Genomic DNA, 18,679 nt, shown 5'->3' on the forward strand with positions numbered 1-18,679 from the left:
ACAAAAGGTGTCCTGAACCTCTAAATGGTCCATCGGGGGTCAGTACTCTAGTCATGATGTCCAGAAGACACCCCCCCCCCCCCAGAAATGGTCCGGTCACTCAGGACTGTAGCTACAGCTAATCAGGTTGGTAGAGGGACATGTGGTAGAAAAAGCTGCAACGGCACTAACCAGTCTTAAGTGTACGTCTCTAAAATAAAGACATTTTGAGAAAGTGTCACTTGAGAAAAATGAAACTGAAATATTTAAAGACTTTATTTCTTGTAATAGAACTACCAGATAACACATTTCAGGCTCCCTGGTTGGGGCTCCTTTAGCATGAATTGCTGCACCAATGGGGCGTGGCGTGTACACGGTTCTGAGGTTCAGGAAGCCCAGGTTGCCCTGATAGGCAGCCTTCAGGTCACCTGGATAGTTGGGTCCGGTCTCAAGCTTCCTCTGGGTGAATCTTAGAGGTTCAGGAGTTTGCTGGTTGATCAGTCATAGTGACGTTATGGCAAGTACCACGAAACAAAAAGCGTAATCATTGTGTACGTTAACTGGAAAGCAGTACAACTGGAGACCTTAAAGGACAGTTGATGTAAACTGGTACCAAATAAGACTCAAGATCAAACTCAATGAAAATTAAATATCTGTAGTTTATTTGTATAAAAAAAAAACAATCAGGGCTTCATAATGACAAAGCTGGCATCCAACCACGGCGTGGGTAGCAGCTTCAGTAGGGAGGCCCATACGTCCCTCTAATCTCTTGGTCATCTTCTGGAAGAAAAATCGATTTTAGTTCAAATCAGAGGAAATGGTTCATCTGCAGCAGATTCTGCTACAAACTTGCAGTCATTGCAGAGATCAGCCATTTGTGCTCATTCCAAGTTTGAATTTCTCTAAAATGCACCGTTTACTCAGGTTGGATGAAACCTGAGTTTGTGCAAACCCCGTTTTTAGAGGCCTTGCACAATGCCCGGCAGGCTTTCCTGTACTCCCCAAGTTAATCCGGGTACTGTAAGATCTAGCAGCCAGAAAACATGAGGAAGGCTCAGTTTAGCATCTCTGTGCAAACCAAGAAGCCAATGAAGCCCGCTTCAGGTCTATCAGTGGATGCAAATCAAAGTGTCACCTAACAAACATGAATTTGTGCTCACCTGGCGTCATAAGCTCTACCAGACACTGCTAAGCTGTCCGCTGCCGCTAGATTATTCAGTTAGACATCATGGCACCTTTAAGGCAAATGGGGGAGAGAAATAGTATAAAGAGCTTAAACTCATGCCATCATGGATTAGACATATCTATGCACAGAAACAATTAATCGGTTTGTTCTCCCTTCTTCAATCCGAGACGCCATTAAACGAGGCGTGCAGAAAGCGCAGGGACGTTTTACTGTCGCATCTGAAAATAATAAAACCCAGGATATCCCACAATAGGGAGACCGGGCTGTCAAAGATGCAGGCTTCAACCAGCCGATCACAATCAACAGCAAGTAATAACAGAGCCACATATGCTTACAAAAAAGGACTTTGCGGCCCGTCTGGGGTCAACCATAGCGCAGCCACTCAGGAGGATCAAATGAGCTTGAATAGCCTCAATCCATCGATCAGGTCAAAGTAGAAAAGCCAAAGACATCATCCAATGTCCGGCTCAAAGCTGTGACCGTCCATGGAAGTATTAGCTGTAGGAAAGGAGGGGGGAAAAGGCATAATTGACATCATTTATATGTATAGATTAAATACTTTAATTATGGTCATTTGCATAAGCTCTCTTGAACTGTTTCTTCTGTCAGTGATAAATGAGAGTCACTGGTCTAGAAAACTTGTCTGGGAAACCATTGGTCCCCCACAAAATAATGTTACAGATCTGTTACTGCATAATGAGGCTTATAGATACGTGCCCGAAACACTTAACGTGGTGTAATAACAAACGTAAGTGCAGCTGAAACAATCTGCACTCGGACAGACTGAAACATTCAGGGGAAAAAAAAAGGACAGCCTTTAATTGTGTAGCCCCAATATCTCTGTATTAACATTCAGCCGAACCGAGTTGCAGTGATTACAGCAAACTAAATCAAAGTTACTGCTGCAGGCTCACAACGTTTCGGCAGACTGAAAAAATGCCTAAATGAGAAATTCAAAAGACATTTTCGGGACAAATATTTAGTCACATCTTATGAAACCGAACACATAGGGTAGCTTCATGCTAACTAGCTGCTAGCTAGCTACTTGACACGTGGTCGCTGAAACTAAAAATAAGCCTTATTCCTCAAGAGTTTCCTATTTAGTCAAACTAACTGCGCACAGGGACTCACCTTGCAGCCTGACATGTGAAGCAGCTGAACCTTTGACGTTATAACACATTATAAACCTCCGGCTACTTCGCACCGCGTCCAACTAGTGAGAAAGGACGCAACAACGTTAGCGTTCAGCTTTTATAGGTCGCTGCTTGACGCTCGCTTTCGCCCCCTTGTGGACAGAATAGAGAACTCATATTGCCACGATCGCCCCCTGGTGTTCACAGTAGGCGGTGGCTGAAATAAAAATGTCTCCTCTCCCACTTCAAATAGTTTACGAACGCTCCTCACCTGGCTGGCTATATCTTACATATTTACTTGCGTATCAGGTGGTTTTAATAACTTTGTGGCACGTGTTCATAGATTAATATTTTGATTAATAGTCGTGACACGAATAGAGGCGTATTGACGCTGAAATAGCATGTTTCAAATCAAAACTTAAAAGCGTGGTGAAATAAAAATAAATAAATAAATGCTGGAGCCAAATTTAGATCACGAGGCACACGTGCCCGCGCAGGAGACGCGCTCCCGCCTCCCCCATGATCATTTTTGCGAGAGCGCATCACACTCCTTAATTGGACTCCGCCAGCCAGCGAAAGTGGTCTCTCTGCAGCTTCCCGTGGATCTAGTGCAGGCATGCTGGCGTCCGAGAAGACTTAAATAAAGGTAAGCTGTAACTGTGGGAAAGGGCGACTGAATATCTCTGTTATATTTTTCTACCAACGAGCGAAAATGGGACAGAAAATGGTGTGAAAATAGTTCACAGGGGGCAACTGAATGTGGAACTAGTAGACTTGATTGGCATAATTTAGTCAAATTTAAAATTTACTCCCCCTTTTTTTCTTTCTAAGGTGGCATAGATCAAAACAAAAACAAAAAAACCCAGCCATGTTCAGAGCAGTGTTCGGAACCAAGAAGGAAGGAGGAGGAAAAAGAGGAGACAAAAAGAGCCAGAAAAATGCAGGTAAGACTATAATTAGTGATACACTAAAAGTTAAAGAGAAACTTGGCATGTTTAGAAGTATACTGCTATTTCCCAGTCTTTTTTTTTTTTCTTGCTATAAGGTTTTCATTCTGTCTCCAGGAAATATGAAACGTGTTTCATATCACAAAAGGCTTTGTTTTATTTACTGTCAATGTTCAGGTTTTCTTCTCCCGGGTGAGGTAAAATGGAGCCATTTCAATTAGCCTAATTCATCAGTGTGCTCCGTCCTTCACGCAGTGTCCCACTGCATTTATTTTAAGTGTGTCATTTAAAGTTGGATTGGGTTGAGCAAACATCATGACCTACTAAACAGAATTCAAAAGAAGTTGGTGGCGGGTGTGTAAAGTGGAGGGAATAAACCTGCATCTCTGCAATAGATGCCACCAAACGCTGCAGCTCTGCCAGCTCGCATCTTTGGCGCGCTCTGGAAAGCCCTATGTATTTTTCAGTGGGGAAACTTGTCAACTTGCAGCAGTACAGAGCAGATTTCAGCGTGCACGGCGAAGATACATGAACATAAGTAGAGCTCAGTATTAGAGCAACCATGTTGCTTATTAATATTTCATAACGCGCTGCACTGGGAAGCAAAGAACAGAGAGGGAGGACAGAGAACTGTGTCAGTCTCATTAAATTCAAATTGTGTGTTTACAGTACACTGGCATGACTCTCATCTTTTCGGGAAGACTCCCCTTCATCTTATCTTATCCCCATTTAATCTTTAAAGATCTTGTAGATTTAGAGATCTCCCCATTCATAGCATTTCGTTCGAGTTCGAGCTTCATATCAGCAGTAAAATCAGAAGCGGCTTTGATCGCCAAGCTTGTGCACATGAACAAAGGGATCTGACATTTTGCTCTCAGTGAAATGAAGGCAGTTTACATATGAGTACACAAAAAGATTTGAGATAGAACACTTTTTTGTTATTTTTGTATATTGTTTTTACAGAAGAGCAAGACATGGTTGGCTTGGTGCAAATATTCATGGTATCGATGTTGGCACTCTGTGAGATTGTCAGGGCCTATTAACATCTTCCTCAGAGATCTGAAATGCAGGTAGGGGGTCAGGTGGTGATTGGGGGGGGCTTTTGTGTCAGGGTGAGATGTGGATGATGGGCGGTAGGTGTGAACAGCCACTTTTCAAACCTGCGATAAAAGCTGTTAAGGTCATCCGGCCTTAAACCCGGCTTATTAAAGCCTGTGTTGTTACGCAGCTATACCCACACCACTCCAACATTTATTTATAGACTGTACTAAGTTTTCTGTCTGTTGCACGACATCTGTCTGAAGACTCAAGGCCCAGCTTATAGACTTCAGCTCACGACGGACGTGAAAACGGCTCAATTGCAAACTTAAAACGCGACGGGCCGTGAAATCTCCTCTCACATAGAGGCAGGGGCGGTTCTAGACAGGGGCCAACAGGGGCCCATGCCCCTGTAGAAATGGTCCTGGCCCCTGTTATGGCCCCTGTACTAAAGACAAATACACTTCTCATAATTATTTGCAATGGCAAAGAAACCATAACTGATTGGTTACTTTGACCAATTTAATTTTCTACCTATACAGTTTTACTCTTAGAAGGATTTAAAAATTAAGATGTTTCACGTTTAGCTTTAGCCGTATTGAGCTGGGGGCAAGTTTTCAACTGCTAGATCAGGGGGTCTGAAACCTGCAGTTCCAAAACCACAAGTGGCTCACTTAATATTATTACACAGTTAAATATTGCCATTTTATTGTTTAATTTTTTTTGTTCTGTGCCCCTGTGAAAAAACACTGGCCCCACCTTGGCCCCCCTGGTAAATTTGGTCTAGAGCCGCCACTGCATAGAGGTTGCCCACTTTTACATCAACTCACACCGCGTCCCCCTGAGGCGGCATCCGGCCTGCTTCCTGGTCAAACTCCTGTCTGATCAACACTTTCCCCATGCGTCCCATGCAGGTGTCGAGGCGCACATGGCCGGCGTCCAGCAGAGGGGCAGCGGCCAGCGCGCCTCTCACCACCACGGCCATCACGGCAGCCAGCTGAGCCGGAGGAGGCTGACGAAGGGCGTGTCCATCTCTCTGCCGTCCTCCCCCCTCCTCCCTCGCCAGGCCGACGTAGTTTCCTCCCAGTCGTGCGTCAAGTTCCCAGGTGGGTTTACTTTGAAACGAGCGACACAACGCCACGTCTCGCCGACAAAGAGGATTAGCTGCAGAGGGAGCGAGATGCTCTTGCACGGCTGTGCTTCGATAAGCAGGGAGCTTCTGTGCGTTCAGTCGTTCCGTACATGTGACAGAACGTGGAAGCGGATACGGACCGTGTCCTCGGGGGGCCAAAAAAAAAACAAAAACAGCAAAAAAACACAAGACAGATTGTCAGAGTTAATAATTCAGGGAAACAACTGAAGGCAATACCCTCCCCAATTAGGTTGCTGAACTTCAGGATAGTTTATGTTGGAGCTTCACACCAGTTAATCTGGGAATTGGTAAAACAAAGACAGATCATTACAGTTTTGGCCGTAACCTTTTGTTTTTCTGGATGCAGGTTTTGATACTTTGCAGTAGATGGAATGAAACGGGGCCAGTGGGTTCTCCTACTTTTCCTCTTTCTTCCTACACGAGACAAAAAAAAGATAGTGAAGAAAAAGTCCTGCGGCTCATTTCAAAATACTTTCTTTGTCTTTAAAAAAAAAAGACTTGCACTTAAGCGGAACATACATGCACCGACCTGTCCGGCGCGGACCCCCAGCCTTCTCGGCCAATAGATAGTCACCAGCCTGCCGTGAGAAGCAGCTATACACAATGGATGGATGTACTAAAATTAAACCTATTCTCTATGTGATTGCTGGAGACCTCGGTTTTCATCTGAGCATTACACAAACTAATCGCCATACTACAAACCTGGCTGGTATTTTCTTGTCATTGACACATTTTTAAGTTCAAACCCTGAGCATAAAAAGAAAGGGTTGAAGATGTCTTGTGTTTAAAAATAGGTAAAAAAAATAAGAGCCTTCCTTTGATTGAACCATCTATCTAGACTCCTCTCTTTCCCCTCCTCTTCCCACATCTTCGTCCCTCCCAACTGCAAAGCGAAATCAGGAGACGAGGGAGTGACACAAAGCAAAGGAGTTGAGGCAGCAAGCACTTAAGAACAGGGTTCTGCTTTCACAGTTTTTATCATGCTGATCAGAGCTGCCTTTTTTCGAAATCTCTGCAGCTGTCCTCAGTCAGATAATTTACGAGTGCTAATGTTGTTTGACTTAAAAGAAAAAAAAGACAGAAAATGCTGCAAAGATCCCTTAAAAGCATCTCCTAACGGCTCCTCTCCTGCAGCTGCATTTAAGGAAACTAGGTAATGCTTCAAAGTGTTTAGGATTCATTTCTCTTTCACAAACCGGACCAGCAAAAGAAGATGACTCACAATCTGTAAGCAAGAAACAAAAAAAAAAGTATATTTCTTGAGTAAATGCAACGAGTTCAGTGATGTATCATGCTCCTACAGTTTTTAGTTGACTAAAAAGGTATCAGGGGCGTCTTACATGAGGAGAAGCAGTAGGTGGCAGTATCTTCCAGCAAGTAGACCCCCCCCCCATTCAGAAAAAAAACACACACACACACACTCCTATTACATTTCATTGCATGCATCCATGCCGCAGCCCGAGCAAATCCGAAAGGAAAATTACAGCAGGTTAACATCGGCAGCGTCAGGGCCTCCGGTGCTTTGGTGGTCCTGTACCATCAAATATGACCCAGTGGGCTGCTCTGCAGAGTTTTCTCTCAGTCACTTGACAAACACGATTCAACCGGTCACTCCCCCCCCCCCAACCCCCCCCCCCCGGAGAATGCTAAATTAGCACAATCCCGCGTTTTGGCAAACACCTCACCCTTGAACGTCTCATCTCCTCTCCAGGAGAAGAACCTGCTTCCAACAACCCTGAGATGCTGATGCATAATTTGAGACACACCCACACACACACGAGAGTGCACTGATTCCCTTACCACACACACACACACACACACACACACACACACACACACACACACACACAGAGCGGAGGCATTAACATGTCATAGATAAACACCCACAATGCTGTGAATAATGTTTACATGCGTGGCTCTGTGTACATTCTGCTGTTTTACTCCTGGGACACAATTCAAAATTCTGCACCGCAGATCTCATCTGGGGAGGCTTAATCTCCCTCTCCCTCTCTCTCTCTCCCTCTCTCACTTTCTTTCATCCCTCCCTTTCTCCACCCTCCAATCCCTGCCTCCCACCCCGGCTCGCTCTTCCTCCCTCTCCCTCCTGCCTCTCCGCCGTGGCCAAAGGACGGGCGAGGAAGCCGGAGTATGTGGATGGCTCTTCCAGAGCGAGAGAACCTCTCGCCTTTGCCTCCTGCCGTGGCAAGACAGACCACAGAGGTGAGAGCGGGAGCGCATGGGCGTGTTTAGCATCGTGTCCGTTTTTTGTTTTTTTTTCCCCCTCAGGTACTGATCGGTGAGGCTGAGCGAGAGTCCGAGTGGGGCTGAGGCAGATGAGTGAATGAGGTGAACTGGGAAAAAGAGAAAGTGTGTTTGTGCTAATTACTCCCTGGAGGCTTTCCAAGTTTCTTCCTTAAAGATGTGCATAAGGGAAACGATGCATTCGTGGGTTTTAAGCGACTGTCTCTGCTTTATCTTCCGAGTCCTCGCAAAATTTTGCCGCCGCAGATTTGGTTACATGAAAGCCATCGCGGTGTAAATACACCCCCTCAAGCTTTTGTCCCCCCCCTCCTCCCCTTTCCCGTGTTTTTGACCACAGGGCTACCCTGAGGCTAAGCAGATTTCGTGAGGCATCTTCCCTTACCCAGTTGCCAGGCACCTCTCAGCTTCCCGTTTCCATTGGCAACTGCCAGGTGGCTTGATGAATAGTACTGGACATGCAGAAACGTCCTCATGTTACTCCAAATTGGACTCTGCTAAACTGAAAGCAAACTTTTGCTCCCTCTACCACCCCCCTTTGGAAGCAGCTCCACGTTTTCCCCCTCAAGTTTTCTGCAGGTGCCCGGACTGTAAGAGGAGATGGTCGAGCTCGCCTCCAAAAAAAAAGAAAAAATGAACCGTGGTTCCCTCAATAACGGTCTTCTGTTTGGCACCGTGTGGTCTAATGAAAAGAGGGGCGAAAAAGAAGGAACCAAAAGGAATGTGGTTGGATCTTTTAAATGGAGAGCAGAATGAAGAAGAAGCAGCAGCAGAGGGAGGGAGGGAGGGAGGGAGGGAGAAATGAATGTGGAGTCTTGATGAAAAGATGTTAGTGAGGAGGAGTGAACTGCTCCTGAAGTCCGCGATGTCCTGTCATCCTGCTTTTTTTTTTTTTTTAAATGCCTACTCAGTATTCATGTTACTCAGCTGAGCTCGGTACGTGCATATGGCATGATGATGATGTAGGAATGCAACGGTGGGCACAGAGATTTAAAAAAAAACAACAACAACTGTGTTACAGCCTTCCTTTGCTGAGGTGAGCCCGCACCTACTGGGTCAGCGTGTGACGGAGGCTTAAACGCTGATGAATGAATGCGGCGCGTGGCCCGTTGTCGGCCCAGTCTCTCCTGGAGGAGCGGTAAAAGGCGAGAGCCAGGGCTCTCTCCGCGAAGTTCATTGAAATTCACAGCCCGTCTCTTGACAGAGAGCACCTGGCAGGCGTATGCGCAGGGAATCTCGCTCAACCTTCTCGCTGGAGGGCCACTGCTTGTGCACTCATTATCGGTGCAGCTGGGGGGGTTACGCTGACCTGTTGATGCATTTATTTTTATTTTTATTTATTTCATTTTGCTGATGCTGCTGGCTAGAAACCTCACGAGCAAAACGGATCTGAAACGGGTGGCGTGTGTCAGATGGACGTTCTCCTCCAGTTCAGGCGTTCTTACCTCATGCATTGATCTTGTGTGTCTCTATCAGACCTCCACGTGGAGCCCCACCTCGGCTCCTCCCTTTCTACCCAGGAACTGATGACCAGACTATGCTTCTTATTGGGCGAAGCAACGGGCAGCACTGCTAGCTCTCCTATGGAGGACAGGAGGGAAAAGAAGGTGGGATTTCTATCGATTTACGGTCCTCTGAACTCATTAAGCATGAAAAATATAGATGTTTTTTTTTTTTTTTTTTTTCCTTTTGTTATCAGCTATTGTTTGAAAACGATCCACACTGGATTAGATTATGCTAACAACACCCACAGAGCTCCATCTCTGCTCAGCAGCTGACAGGTTTTAACCCCCTCCGCGAGCCTTTCTGCCTGTGCCTTGCTCAGCCTTGGCCCATTTTCTCAGCCTCATTCCACCACCTGAGCTCCAGATCCAGTCAGCTTCGCAGAGATAGCACGGTTCATGTGAGGAATGTGGGTTGTCCTGGCGAAGATAGATGAGGCTCTGGTACAAAGGGAATAACGAGGGGCTGTTTAAACTCCGGCGCCTCGCCTCGCCACAGTTTCTGCGTTGCAGGAGCGTTGCGTCAGTAATGAAGAGGCTGTAAACGCACGGGATCAAAACGAAAGCTGAGGCTAGTTAGGCCAATTTTGAACGTTCAGCGGTTTAGGACCGAAGTCCTCAAGGGCGCGCGATACATGCAAACGCACGCATTGATTTCTTTGTTTACACATCAAGGATTTCATCTCTACGGTTTTCACCTGGCATGCTTTTGCAGAATGTCTTACTATAATCAACCTATTGTGTTCAAAATGTCTCTATTTCCTGTAGTTCCTCTCCGTGTTGCCTGTGTCCTACCAAAGTCGTGTCATGTTTTGAATTAAATGAATCTATTTCCTCCTTACAGCTATGAAAACTGTTCCCTGTCAGTTTTGTCGATGTTCCTTCAGATCTGTGGAAATCGACAGCGTGTCAGGACACCGATTGGTTTAGATTGCACTTTTCTATAGTAACTGGATCACCTTTAAGTACAATGAGGCATAATTATGAAAACTGGTAAAATTACAAGTTTTGGTTGTAATTATCTGAATGTTTGTTGAAGGCAAAGCTGCCACAGAGATGGAACTGATGTAAAAAGGATGATTGTCGATGCTGGTAATTCACCCATTTAGCTGCAGTAACTTCAAGTCGTCCTTTACTGCATGACCTTATAAATCTTGCGTCGTTGCGAAGGAATTTTGATCCTAATAACATTGTTTCAGCTCACTGAGATTTGAGAGCATTTGTTTATGTGCAGCACTCTAAAAAGTCCAGCTACAGCGTTTCATTTGGGCTGAGGCCTGGACTTTGACTGGCTAACTAAAGCACCGTAGTCTGTCTGTCTGTACTGAGGCGCTATGACCCCAAATCATCACCCCTCCGCCACCAAGGCTGATAGTTAGTATGGGTTGTCTGCTCTGATTTGCTGCTTTTATTTTACTTTTTTGTTTTTCCAACAGGGTGCTGGGCAATATTTGAAAAACAGTTTCGGTTTCATTATTCCAAATGGACATTGTTCCAGAATGCATGCGTTTCATTCAAGATGTACACCATTGTTTTTTGTGTAGATGAAAAGATCTCCTAATTGTTCAGGTTTTTTCGAGTCTAACCATTTAACCCGCCAACTGTGCAGTGCAGAGGCCGAGCTTTTGCAGTTCTCATGAGCTTTTTGCACTGACTTTGCTTTCGTGGGAGTTTCCTGGGACATCCACTCCTGGGAAGATTGGCAACTCCCATAAATGTTTTGGACCTGTGAATTATCTTATAACCTGCCCCTGATAGGCCAAAAGTTATTGCTTCTCCAAGGCCATTACTGAGCCCCTCCCGCTTTGGCATCGCGTTAACACACATCTGTAAAGACCAGCGAACTCCTCAAACTCCCGCTTTTTTATAGAGGCGCTCATACTTGCTGATGACCAGTTAATCAAGTTGTTTTAATTTGCAGCGTCTTGATGCTACTTTCCGTCTTGAATCTAACCAAAGCAGTGATGGAGTACTTAGCTGTGTACTACCATGACTTTAGAAAGGCTCTGGGGCTGATTTGGGCTCTCTGGCCAAATGTTACCCATGTGTTTTAAAGAGCGATGGTTCTCAAACAGTGGAACGTGTTTATAACTGTCACAACCTGCACAGCTGCTCACCTTAATAAGATGCATTTTTTTATTGCTATTATTGGATAAAGTTATTTATGCAATGTAGGAAATATTCTACTGTAGTCGCTGATGTAGAGCAAATCTTCCCTGACACTGTAAAGGCAACCAGCCCCACCGTACAGTTTGCCTAAACTATAGTGTGAAAAAACAAACAATAGGACCGTGTGGTACAAATACCACTGATGTCGCGTGTACTTGAGTAGTATTCCCAGGAGATTTTTAGCATTAATTATTTATAGGATAAATGTGAGACATAGCAGGAAAAGCACCAACCGTCATATAGACGAGCCATTTATGGACACATCGATCGGATTCATTAAAATAGAAGCGCAGTGGAGAAAATCTAAAGATTCCCCAGTAAAACATAAGCAGAGGAACGATCACCAGTACAAGAGCTGGTGGCAACACATGCTGCGTTTTCTGTGTTTGCCGGTTGTTGTACTCAGTGACCAGGTTGATGCCAGCGTATTTCTCTACCTTTTGTACATTCAAACACTGAGCCGACATCTTCACTAAAGGTGGTTCTATAGTGCCGCCTTTGTGAAAGATAAATCTTTCACAAAGGCGGCAGATAAACCTTTGTTCAACTATCACTAAGTCATGTTGTTTTTTCTCACCAGAACCTCTGTCTTATTGTTCATTTTTAGTTTGCATTCAGGGTTTTCTGATCCATTGGATTCTCACTTCAAAAGTTCATTATGAGTTTAATGTTAATATTCCTATTGGTTCAGGTTTCAAACGCAAAAAACCTGTAACATTACAGGCAGGAATGAAAAACGGACGGATGGGTGGATGTATGGATGAATACAGCATTTATGCGATGGGATAGAGAATGAAGTCTGGAACTTTCTAAATAGTTAGTTTTCTTTCTCCATACTTATCCAGACCTGGAAAACACTTGAGGTTGAGAAGTTTAAGAGCCACTGAAGTAGAGGAATGTAGACTAAAATTTTTTTCTTTCTATTAATTCTGCTGTTTGTTTTTTTTTCTTCAGTGTGACACCTCTGTCCAAGGGGGGAGTCCCAGCTCCACTCTTACCTGCAGCACCACCTCCCCCTGTACAGAGAGCCCCACATCCACCCTGAGCACCAATGCTGGGGGCCACTCCCTACCCCAGCCTTTGCCCTTATCCTCTCCTCGCTGCGGCTCCAGCTCCAGCCCCTGCGGGACCCTCTCTAGCCCCGCACACAGCCCTGCCCCCTGTCCTACTTCTGGACTCATCTGTGTCAGCAGTTCGGGGCCTCCATCTCAGAGCCCCACCTCCACCTTGGAGAGTAAGGATAGCGGGATAATAGGTGAGTACGGGCATGTCTTTAAACGGGATACTTCCACATTATGGGAGTTTAGATTGTTCTGGTTTTTTTTTTTTTAAGCTCAGGCATGTCCCGTACAGGAGGGTAAATACAGTCAGTTGAAACATTTTCACTGACCTAATTCAAGCGAGGTGGAACCGGTGACACTTTTTCTTTAAAAATAAAATAAAATAAATCTTAAAATTCATGCAAAGTTGTTTGAAACATGAATAGGGTTTAAATCTTCAAGCGTGCACCATAACCTCACATGCATTTTTTTGGTTTTTTTTCTGAGCCGCTTGTGCCACTTCGGCCTTAAGGCCTCAGCTCCCTGCTGTCAAAACTGGGACACTGCTGTCTTTGTTGCGTATGGGTCTGATTCTCTCAAAATAGGACACTTTTTTTTCTCCCCTCCTTAAATAGAGTTTATATTTATAGTTGATTACAAAAGACACATCAAGTGCACCGAAGTCCCGCTGATCAAACAGGTCACGTCTCCTGTTTTCCTCTGTTGATGGGAGTAAATGTGTGTTGCTCCAAATGAGGCTCAGTTTTTACATCTTCAAAAAAACAAAACATTTTGACATACTCACTCAAGCTTTTCTCGGGGTTGGGCTGCTTTAAACATATTTTTCTTCTCAGCGACCATCACAAGTTCCTCTGAGAACGAGGAGCGCAGCACTTCCAGCGATGTTCTGACCAAGGAGGAGGCCCCGGGGCCCGGCCCTGGTGTCATGGGCCAGGCGAGCGACGAGCGCCATCCCGGGCACCACAGGGACAATCTGACAGCCCCGCAGCCTGAGGCCCTATGCAGAAGTGAGATCACGGAGCCCAGGACTCCGCCGGCTCCGAAACGACCCCTCCCACAGCACCACATCCAGGGCCCCTCTTCGCACACGATGCCCCGTCCAAATTCAGTGGCAGGTATAGTTTTACCCTTCTTGCCGTTTCACAAGGAGCTTGATGAGTTGTGAAGACTTAAGAAAAAAAAGATTCACTTTTCTGCGCCGCGTTAAGCCCGTGAATTAGCATCGAAAACGCCCGAGTCACACTGTGGTTTCTAATCAAGCAGCAGCGACTTCAGGAAATCTGAAAATACTCCCCGATCGTAACGCTTCCTTATGCCACTTTGTGCCATTGTCAGCCTCCATTCTTGTGAAGCTTAAACAAACGAGGCCTAATTAGCGAGAAAGTGAACTAGTTTGCCAAAAGCCGCCATTATGCTCCACATGAAGTTGGGCTAATGAGTGCATAGATGCAACAGCTGTGACCCGGGTGATTAATTAATGGAGTGATTAATTTGGCGTCAATGAGAAAATTGACTGAATTGATTGTTGATTTGACACTTTCTAAATACTGTAAAGGCGTAATCAGCGGTTATCTCCGCGGTAAGCAGAGCACCTCGAACCGGCGCCCTGCTTAGCACTGGGGCCGGATCCGCTCAGCGAGCAGCGCCGGCTAGGAGTCCTGGGAGGCCTCCAGTTGTCAGCAAAGTAACGCCGCCCCTCCCCTCTTCTCCACAGTCACGATCCTTCGCTGGTGCGCGAGGCTCTTTCTCTTCCCTCAGATGTCGGTTCATTTGCGGTGGAAGCAAAAGGAGAGGTTCCCCCGAGGAGCGGCTTCACAGTAATGCCTGGCAGTTTCTTTCTGTCAGCCGGCGCTTTCATTTAGACACCCTTGATGAATTTCAGAATAAAGATTAGGCGAAGCCGCGTGCGCACCGCCAGCGACGATCCGGCTTCTCGTTCGTTAGGTATTCAGACACACGAAGCTGAACGCGCGTTATGACGAACGGCCTAAAATCCCACGGAGCTCTAACTTATCGCTGGGTGAAAAACGTTGCTGGTGCAGAAATGTTATTCGCGGCCGGCGGGCCCTCATGCGAAACTTCAGAGAACTGTCCGAATGCTTTTAACTGATTAAAACGCAGCCTTTACATTAAAGCCCAAACACAACAGGGCGTTAAAACTGCGTTTTGGTGTAATTTCACGTGCAGTTCCAGGACTGAAAGGCTGAAGTGTCCCTACGTTCTCATTACTGAGCTCAAAATCTGAAATTACAGTTGCAGTAGCTAATTTGCACATCGCTTAATAAAAGGCTGGCTGTCACACCTTTGCAGCACAGGCGTACAAATGAGAAGGAAGGAGGCTTTCATGTCGTTCATTCTGTGCTACATGAATGTTTTATCAAACATTTGGGCAGCAGTGAACTTTATGACAGCTGTTGGCAGACAGAGAGAGAGAGAGAAAGAGAGAGAGAGCTTTATGCAAAGTCAGGGCCTGGAGGTGTGCGAGAGTCCTTGAATGTTTTCCAGAGTACAGTAAATTTGTTTTTAATCCCCGGATTAATTTAACAGATGTGTCCACACGAGGCTCCGCATTGCGATCTGCTGGCTTTCTTAGACGATAACCTTTTACCGTTTAGTATTTTCATAACCACCTGAAGCTGGCATTGTTTTGTAACGTGATTAAATTGAGCATGATTGAATTAGAATTTTATTTTGACTCTTGAATGTGATTTGGAGTCGATATAATTGGACATGAATGTGGCCCATTTGTCTTGTAAAGTGGCACAAAGTGACAGTCGTTGGGAGCTGGAGCTGTGTAAAGGAGATGAATGGAGCGTGTTACCATGGTTTTTTTTCTTTCCCCCTGCTTCTGCAAAACAATATTTTAATATTACTCTTAAGCTCCTACGTCAGTTTTTGCTCGGTTCGTGCATGAATGAAAAGCCTCTAATAGCGTATTTACGGCTGAGGTGGGAGCGGGCATCTTTACGAGATGCGCATCGCTGCTGTTGAAGTGAAACAATTTCTCAAGGTGACAATCAGTTTCAGTTGAGTTTATTTGCCAGCTTTACAAACTGTGTAGGTCAGGTAGATGCTTTGCTTGTTATTTGTTTATTTTTTAAAATAAAACTGAGCAATTTAAACTGGTTGGACGTGATTGCTTATTATATTTCAAAACTGCTGCTTCTGTTGTTGAAAGCTGGACGGGATGAAGCGGGTCATGAAAGGATGGACGTAGAAGATTAACAAAAAGCAGCCCATAACTACCTCTAAAGCCCTGAAAAATCTTGTTTTCATGTTGCCCTGCCTAAATCCAGTAAGGCTGCCCGCGTTCGCTTGTTTCCAGTTTTTCTGCTGGCCTTGTTAAGTCTGTAAAGCTAACCTGACGTCGATGAGGGAAATGAAATGGGCTTTTTCTGTCGCGCTCAGTGAAGATGCTAACTATTATTAGCGATGTATGCTGAGCACAACGCTTCCTGCCTCCAATGAGACAATGCTGCAACATGTGTTCAAACAGATGTTCAGGGCTGTGGTTGTGACTCCTTTGATGAGAAACAACGGAGACACGCGTAGATAAGCTGCGGCTGTCACCGCGTGTTTCGGGTGCAGCCATTGTACTGGATTTTGAATTTGGGGGTTTATAAGAACCCCTGACCCTCGAATTTACAGGGGTGCTTCCTCTTTGCTTTTCTGAACAGGCTTAAATGTGTCTGCACATGGCGGGTCACATGAGCCAGGCTCAGCTCCAGTCTTTATTTCCACTGTCACCACATGCATGCCTAGCACGAGGGATTTATACAGAGTTAACAACAAGATGCTGTCCGCTGTTCCCAAATACTTGTCGACACCCTGAACTGCTGAGGTCGTAAAATAGACTCTGGACTGGACACTGTGAATCGCACACTGTCTATTTCCCCTGCATTGTTTACATTGTTAACATTTCACTTGTTTACATAAATTACTGCTGCACATTATCCTGAAACTTACTGCAATTTACTGTGATTTTTCAAGCTGTATGCAAACGCAATTTCGTTCTGTATGCACTCTGTGCATACAAAATGACAAATAAAGTGTCTAAGTCTAAGAGAAGGAGAAATTTCTGCAAAGTCAGAGATTTAATGCAATCAGCTGGGCTTTGTCAGATATCAAACCTTTTATCGTTTGCAATTAATTGAGCTTGACGGCAGTATTTCATGAATAGGATCAAATAGATTTTGAACCCGTCTATATGATTGTATTGTATTGACTATATGTATCTAATATATATATTTTGTTTATTAGAGTTCTAATAATGTTGTCTATACAGTACATTTGCAGTGGCGCATTGTCAGATCAATAGAGACGTTACTCCAGCACTTTCTCTGGCGTCTTAATAACAGGGCTGCAAATTGTAGGCATGGTTATGAAGGAAAGATTTTGCCATATTGTAGAAAAAAACTTTTCAGGATGTTTTGAATATAATCTTATAAGAAAGCGATAACAAAAATGCTTTTAAGATAAAAAAAACAAATTCTCTTTTGAGGTGCGAAAGCCTAACTGGAGTGATTGTTCCACCTCAGACACATCTTTAAATGATGTTAAAACCTCTCAGACACACCGGGTGGGGGGGCTTGCTGGGGGCTGAACAGTTAACCTTTCACGTGTTGAAGGGCCAACAAGAGTTGTGGTGCAATCAGCTAAACAGTCATCAGCAGCACGGATGAAGGTGGGCAGTGCGTGTGGGATAGGTTGGACCGTGAACGGGTGGAAGGATGAGTTGTTCTGGTGTCTCTGTGTCAAACTGGCCGAAAACATGTTTTTACTCATTCACTGTATTGTTGGTTCTCTCAGACATTTGGCCTGGCTGTCTTTAGCCAGTAATCTCTTTCTCTCTTTCTCTCTCATCCCACTCCACACCTCCTTCACACTGTTTTTTTTCTGCAGACTGCGCTCCGTCCTCTCACTGTGGATGTTCTTTCAAGCTGCAATTCTCCACTCTTGTTTGTAATTTCATGCATGTGCCATGTCCTAAAAGCCTTCTCCAGCCTGTTGGAAGAAATGTTGGGGGGGATTTTTTTTTTTTTGTCACCTTTCTGCTTCATATTTCTTGCACCACACCGATCTGATTGCGCCATTATAATATCATTGTTGTAATCAGCTGTTTAATTTTACTTTATTTTTGCAAAAGGAAGGCTTATGTTGTCCGCAGAACAGGTTTCATGCTCTCTTATCAGCCCAGTAAATTATAATATTCACAGGCCTTCAATCACAGTCTCTCACGGTAACACTCTGCAGCTTCTGGAGGATGATGGACACGCAGAGCTAGCAGATGTATCAGAAGAACACGATCTTAGAAGTGTGGGTTGAAGGATGTACAGTGATTTGATACATTTCTGTGCCTCCTTCTCGCTGTTTGAAATGTACGAGAAATGAAAAACACTCGTTTCACTAAAGAGCTGCTAAAATATTTGTAATTAACTGCTAGGACAATCGCTGCACTGTCAGATTATTGAAGACTAGGAAATACCTCTTTATGCACCAGAAACGGGCACATTGTGTGTCGCCTGTTGGAATGGTCTGTCTGCAGTATTTTACCGTGGACTGGTGTTTTTTATTCATCCCACACTGAAGAGATCACAGACAGAAGTATTATCAGAAATGGAGATATTACAGGATTTATTCTCTATATGTGTTTATTACATCTGCAATAAAGACCGGTACCAATAAATAAATGACAGATACTGAACACCTTCACTCTGATACCCCTGATTAAAGCCCAGCGAGAGCAATGGACTTCAGAAGTAAACTAATTACTAAATAGAATCCACCTCGGTACAAATCCAGTGATTTTGCGAAGGCATGAGAGGTTTGTTAGAGAACAAACGGCATCATGAAGACAGAACAGACAGTGCAGAGGTAAAGATAAGATAAGCTTTATTGATCTCACAGTGGAGAAATTAACTTGTCACACATCGGCTCAATAATCAATAATCAAAAGAAGGTGCCAAAAGGAGGAAAGGTGCTTAAGGTATTTACAGTGTGTCAACACTGTAAATACACTGTCAACAGTGCATCAAAAAAGATAAAAAATAAAAAATAGGAAAAGGAAATAAAGCAGAGATTTAGGATGACTTATGTACATAAGTTGTAATGCAGGGTTGGGTTATGACACAATATTCAAGGCCCAACTTGTTGCTTTCTGTGGCAGAAAATTCAAACTGCACATTCCCCTGATCACAGTAACCCCACTGTGGATTACTAGCATCATGCTGTGGGGGATGCTTTTTTTTCAGC

The 18,679-nt window shown here is 44.6% G+C and overlaps 1 protein-coding gene, 1 long non-coding RNA gene and 2 other non-coding genes across 5 annotated transcripts in view; 1 reads left to right on the plus strand and 3 right to left on the minus strand.

Moving 5' to 3' along the window:
- Nucleotides 1-618: 618 nt before the first annotated feature.
- LOC105934438 lies at nucleotides 619-2,436 on the minus strand. 2 transcript variants are annotated; one of them, XR_004930878.1, is made up of 4 exons: nucleotides 2,297-2,436; nucleotides 1,501-1,663; nucleotides 1,140-1,214; nucleotides 619-756 (listed from the first exon to the last, which is right to left on the minus strand). It is a non-coding gene; the product is annotated as an uncharacterized LOC105934438 (long non-coding RNA). The 2 variants fall into 2 exon arrangements; XR_001166707.3 differs by having other exon boundaries at nucleotides 619-759.
- LOC118563013 lies at nucleotides 970-1,101 on the minus strand. The gene has a single exon (XR_004930963.1). It is a non-coding gene; the product is annotated as a small nucleolar RNA SNORA31 (small nucleolar RNA).
- On the minus strand, nucleotides 1,307-1,443 carry LOC118563014. Its single transcript, XR_004930964.1, has one exon. It is a non-coding gene; the product is annotated as a small nucleolar RNA SNORA31 (small nucleolar RNA).
- Nucleotides 2,437-3,135: 699 nt separating the features above from the next.
- The window catches only part of LOC105934433 (protein TANC1), a 50,510-nt gene continuing 34,966 nt past the window's right edge, over nucleotides 3,136-18,679 (plus strand). The window contains exons 1-6 of the mRNA XM_036136085.1: nucleotides 3,136-3,242; nucleotides 5,198-5,389; nucleotides 7,564-7,656; nucleotides 9,172-9,302; nucleotides 12,321-12,621; nucleotides 13,261-13,542. Of these exons, the coding sequence (XP_035991978.1) occupies nucleotides 3,167-3,242; nucleotides 5,198-5,389; nucleotides 7,564-7,656; nucleotides 9,172-9,302; nucleotides 12,321-12,621; nucleotides 13,261-13,542 (1,075 nt within the window). The 5' untranslated portion in view covers nucleotides 3,136-3,166. The remainder of the gene's footprint in view (nucleotides 3,243-5,197; nucleotides 5,390-7,563; nucleotides 7,657-9,171; nucleotides 9,303-12,320; nucleotides 12,622-13,260; nucleotides 13,543-18,679) is intronic.

The sequence above is a fragment of the Fundulus heteroclitus genome, chromosome 4 (assembly GCF_011125445.2).
Source record: "Fundulus heteroclitus isolate FHET01 chromosome 4, MU-UCD_Fhet_4.1, whole genome shotgun sequence".
Lineage (NCBI taxonomy): Eukaryota > Metazoa > Chordata > Actinopteri > Cyprinodontiformes > Fundulidae > Fundulus > Fundulus heteroclitus.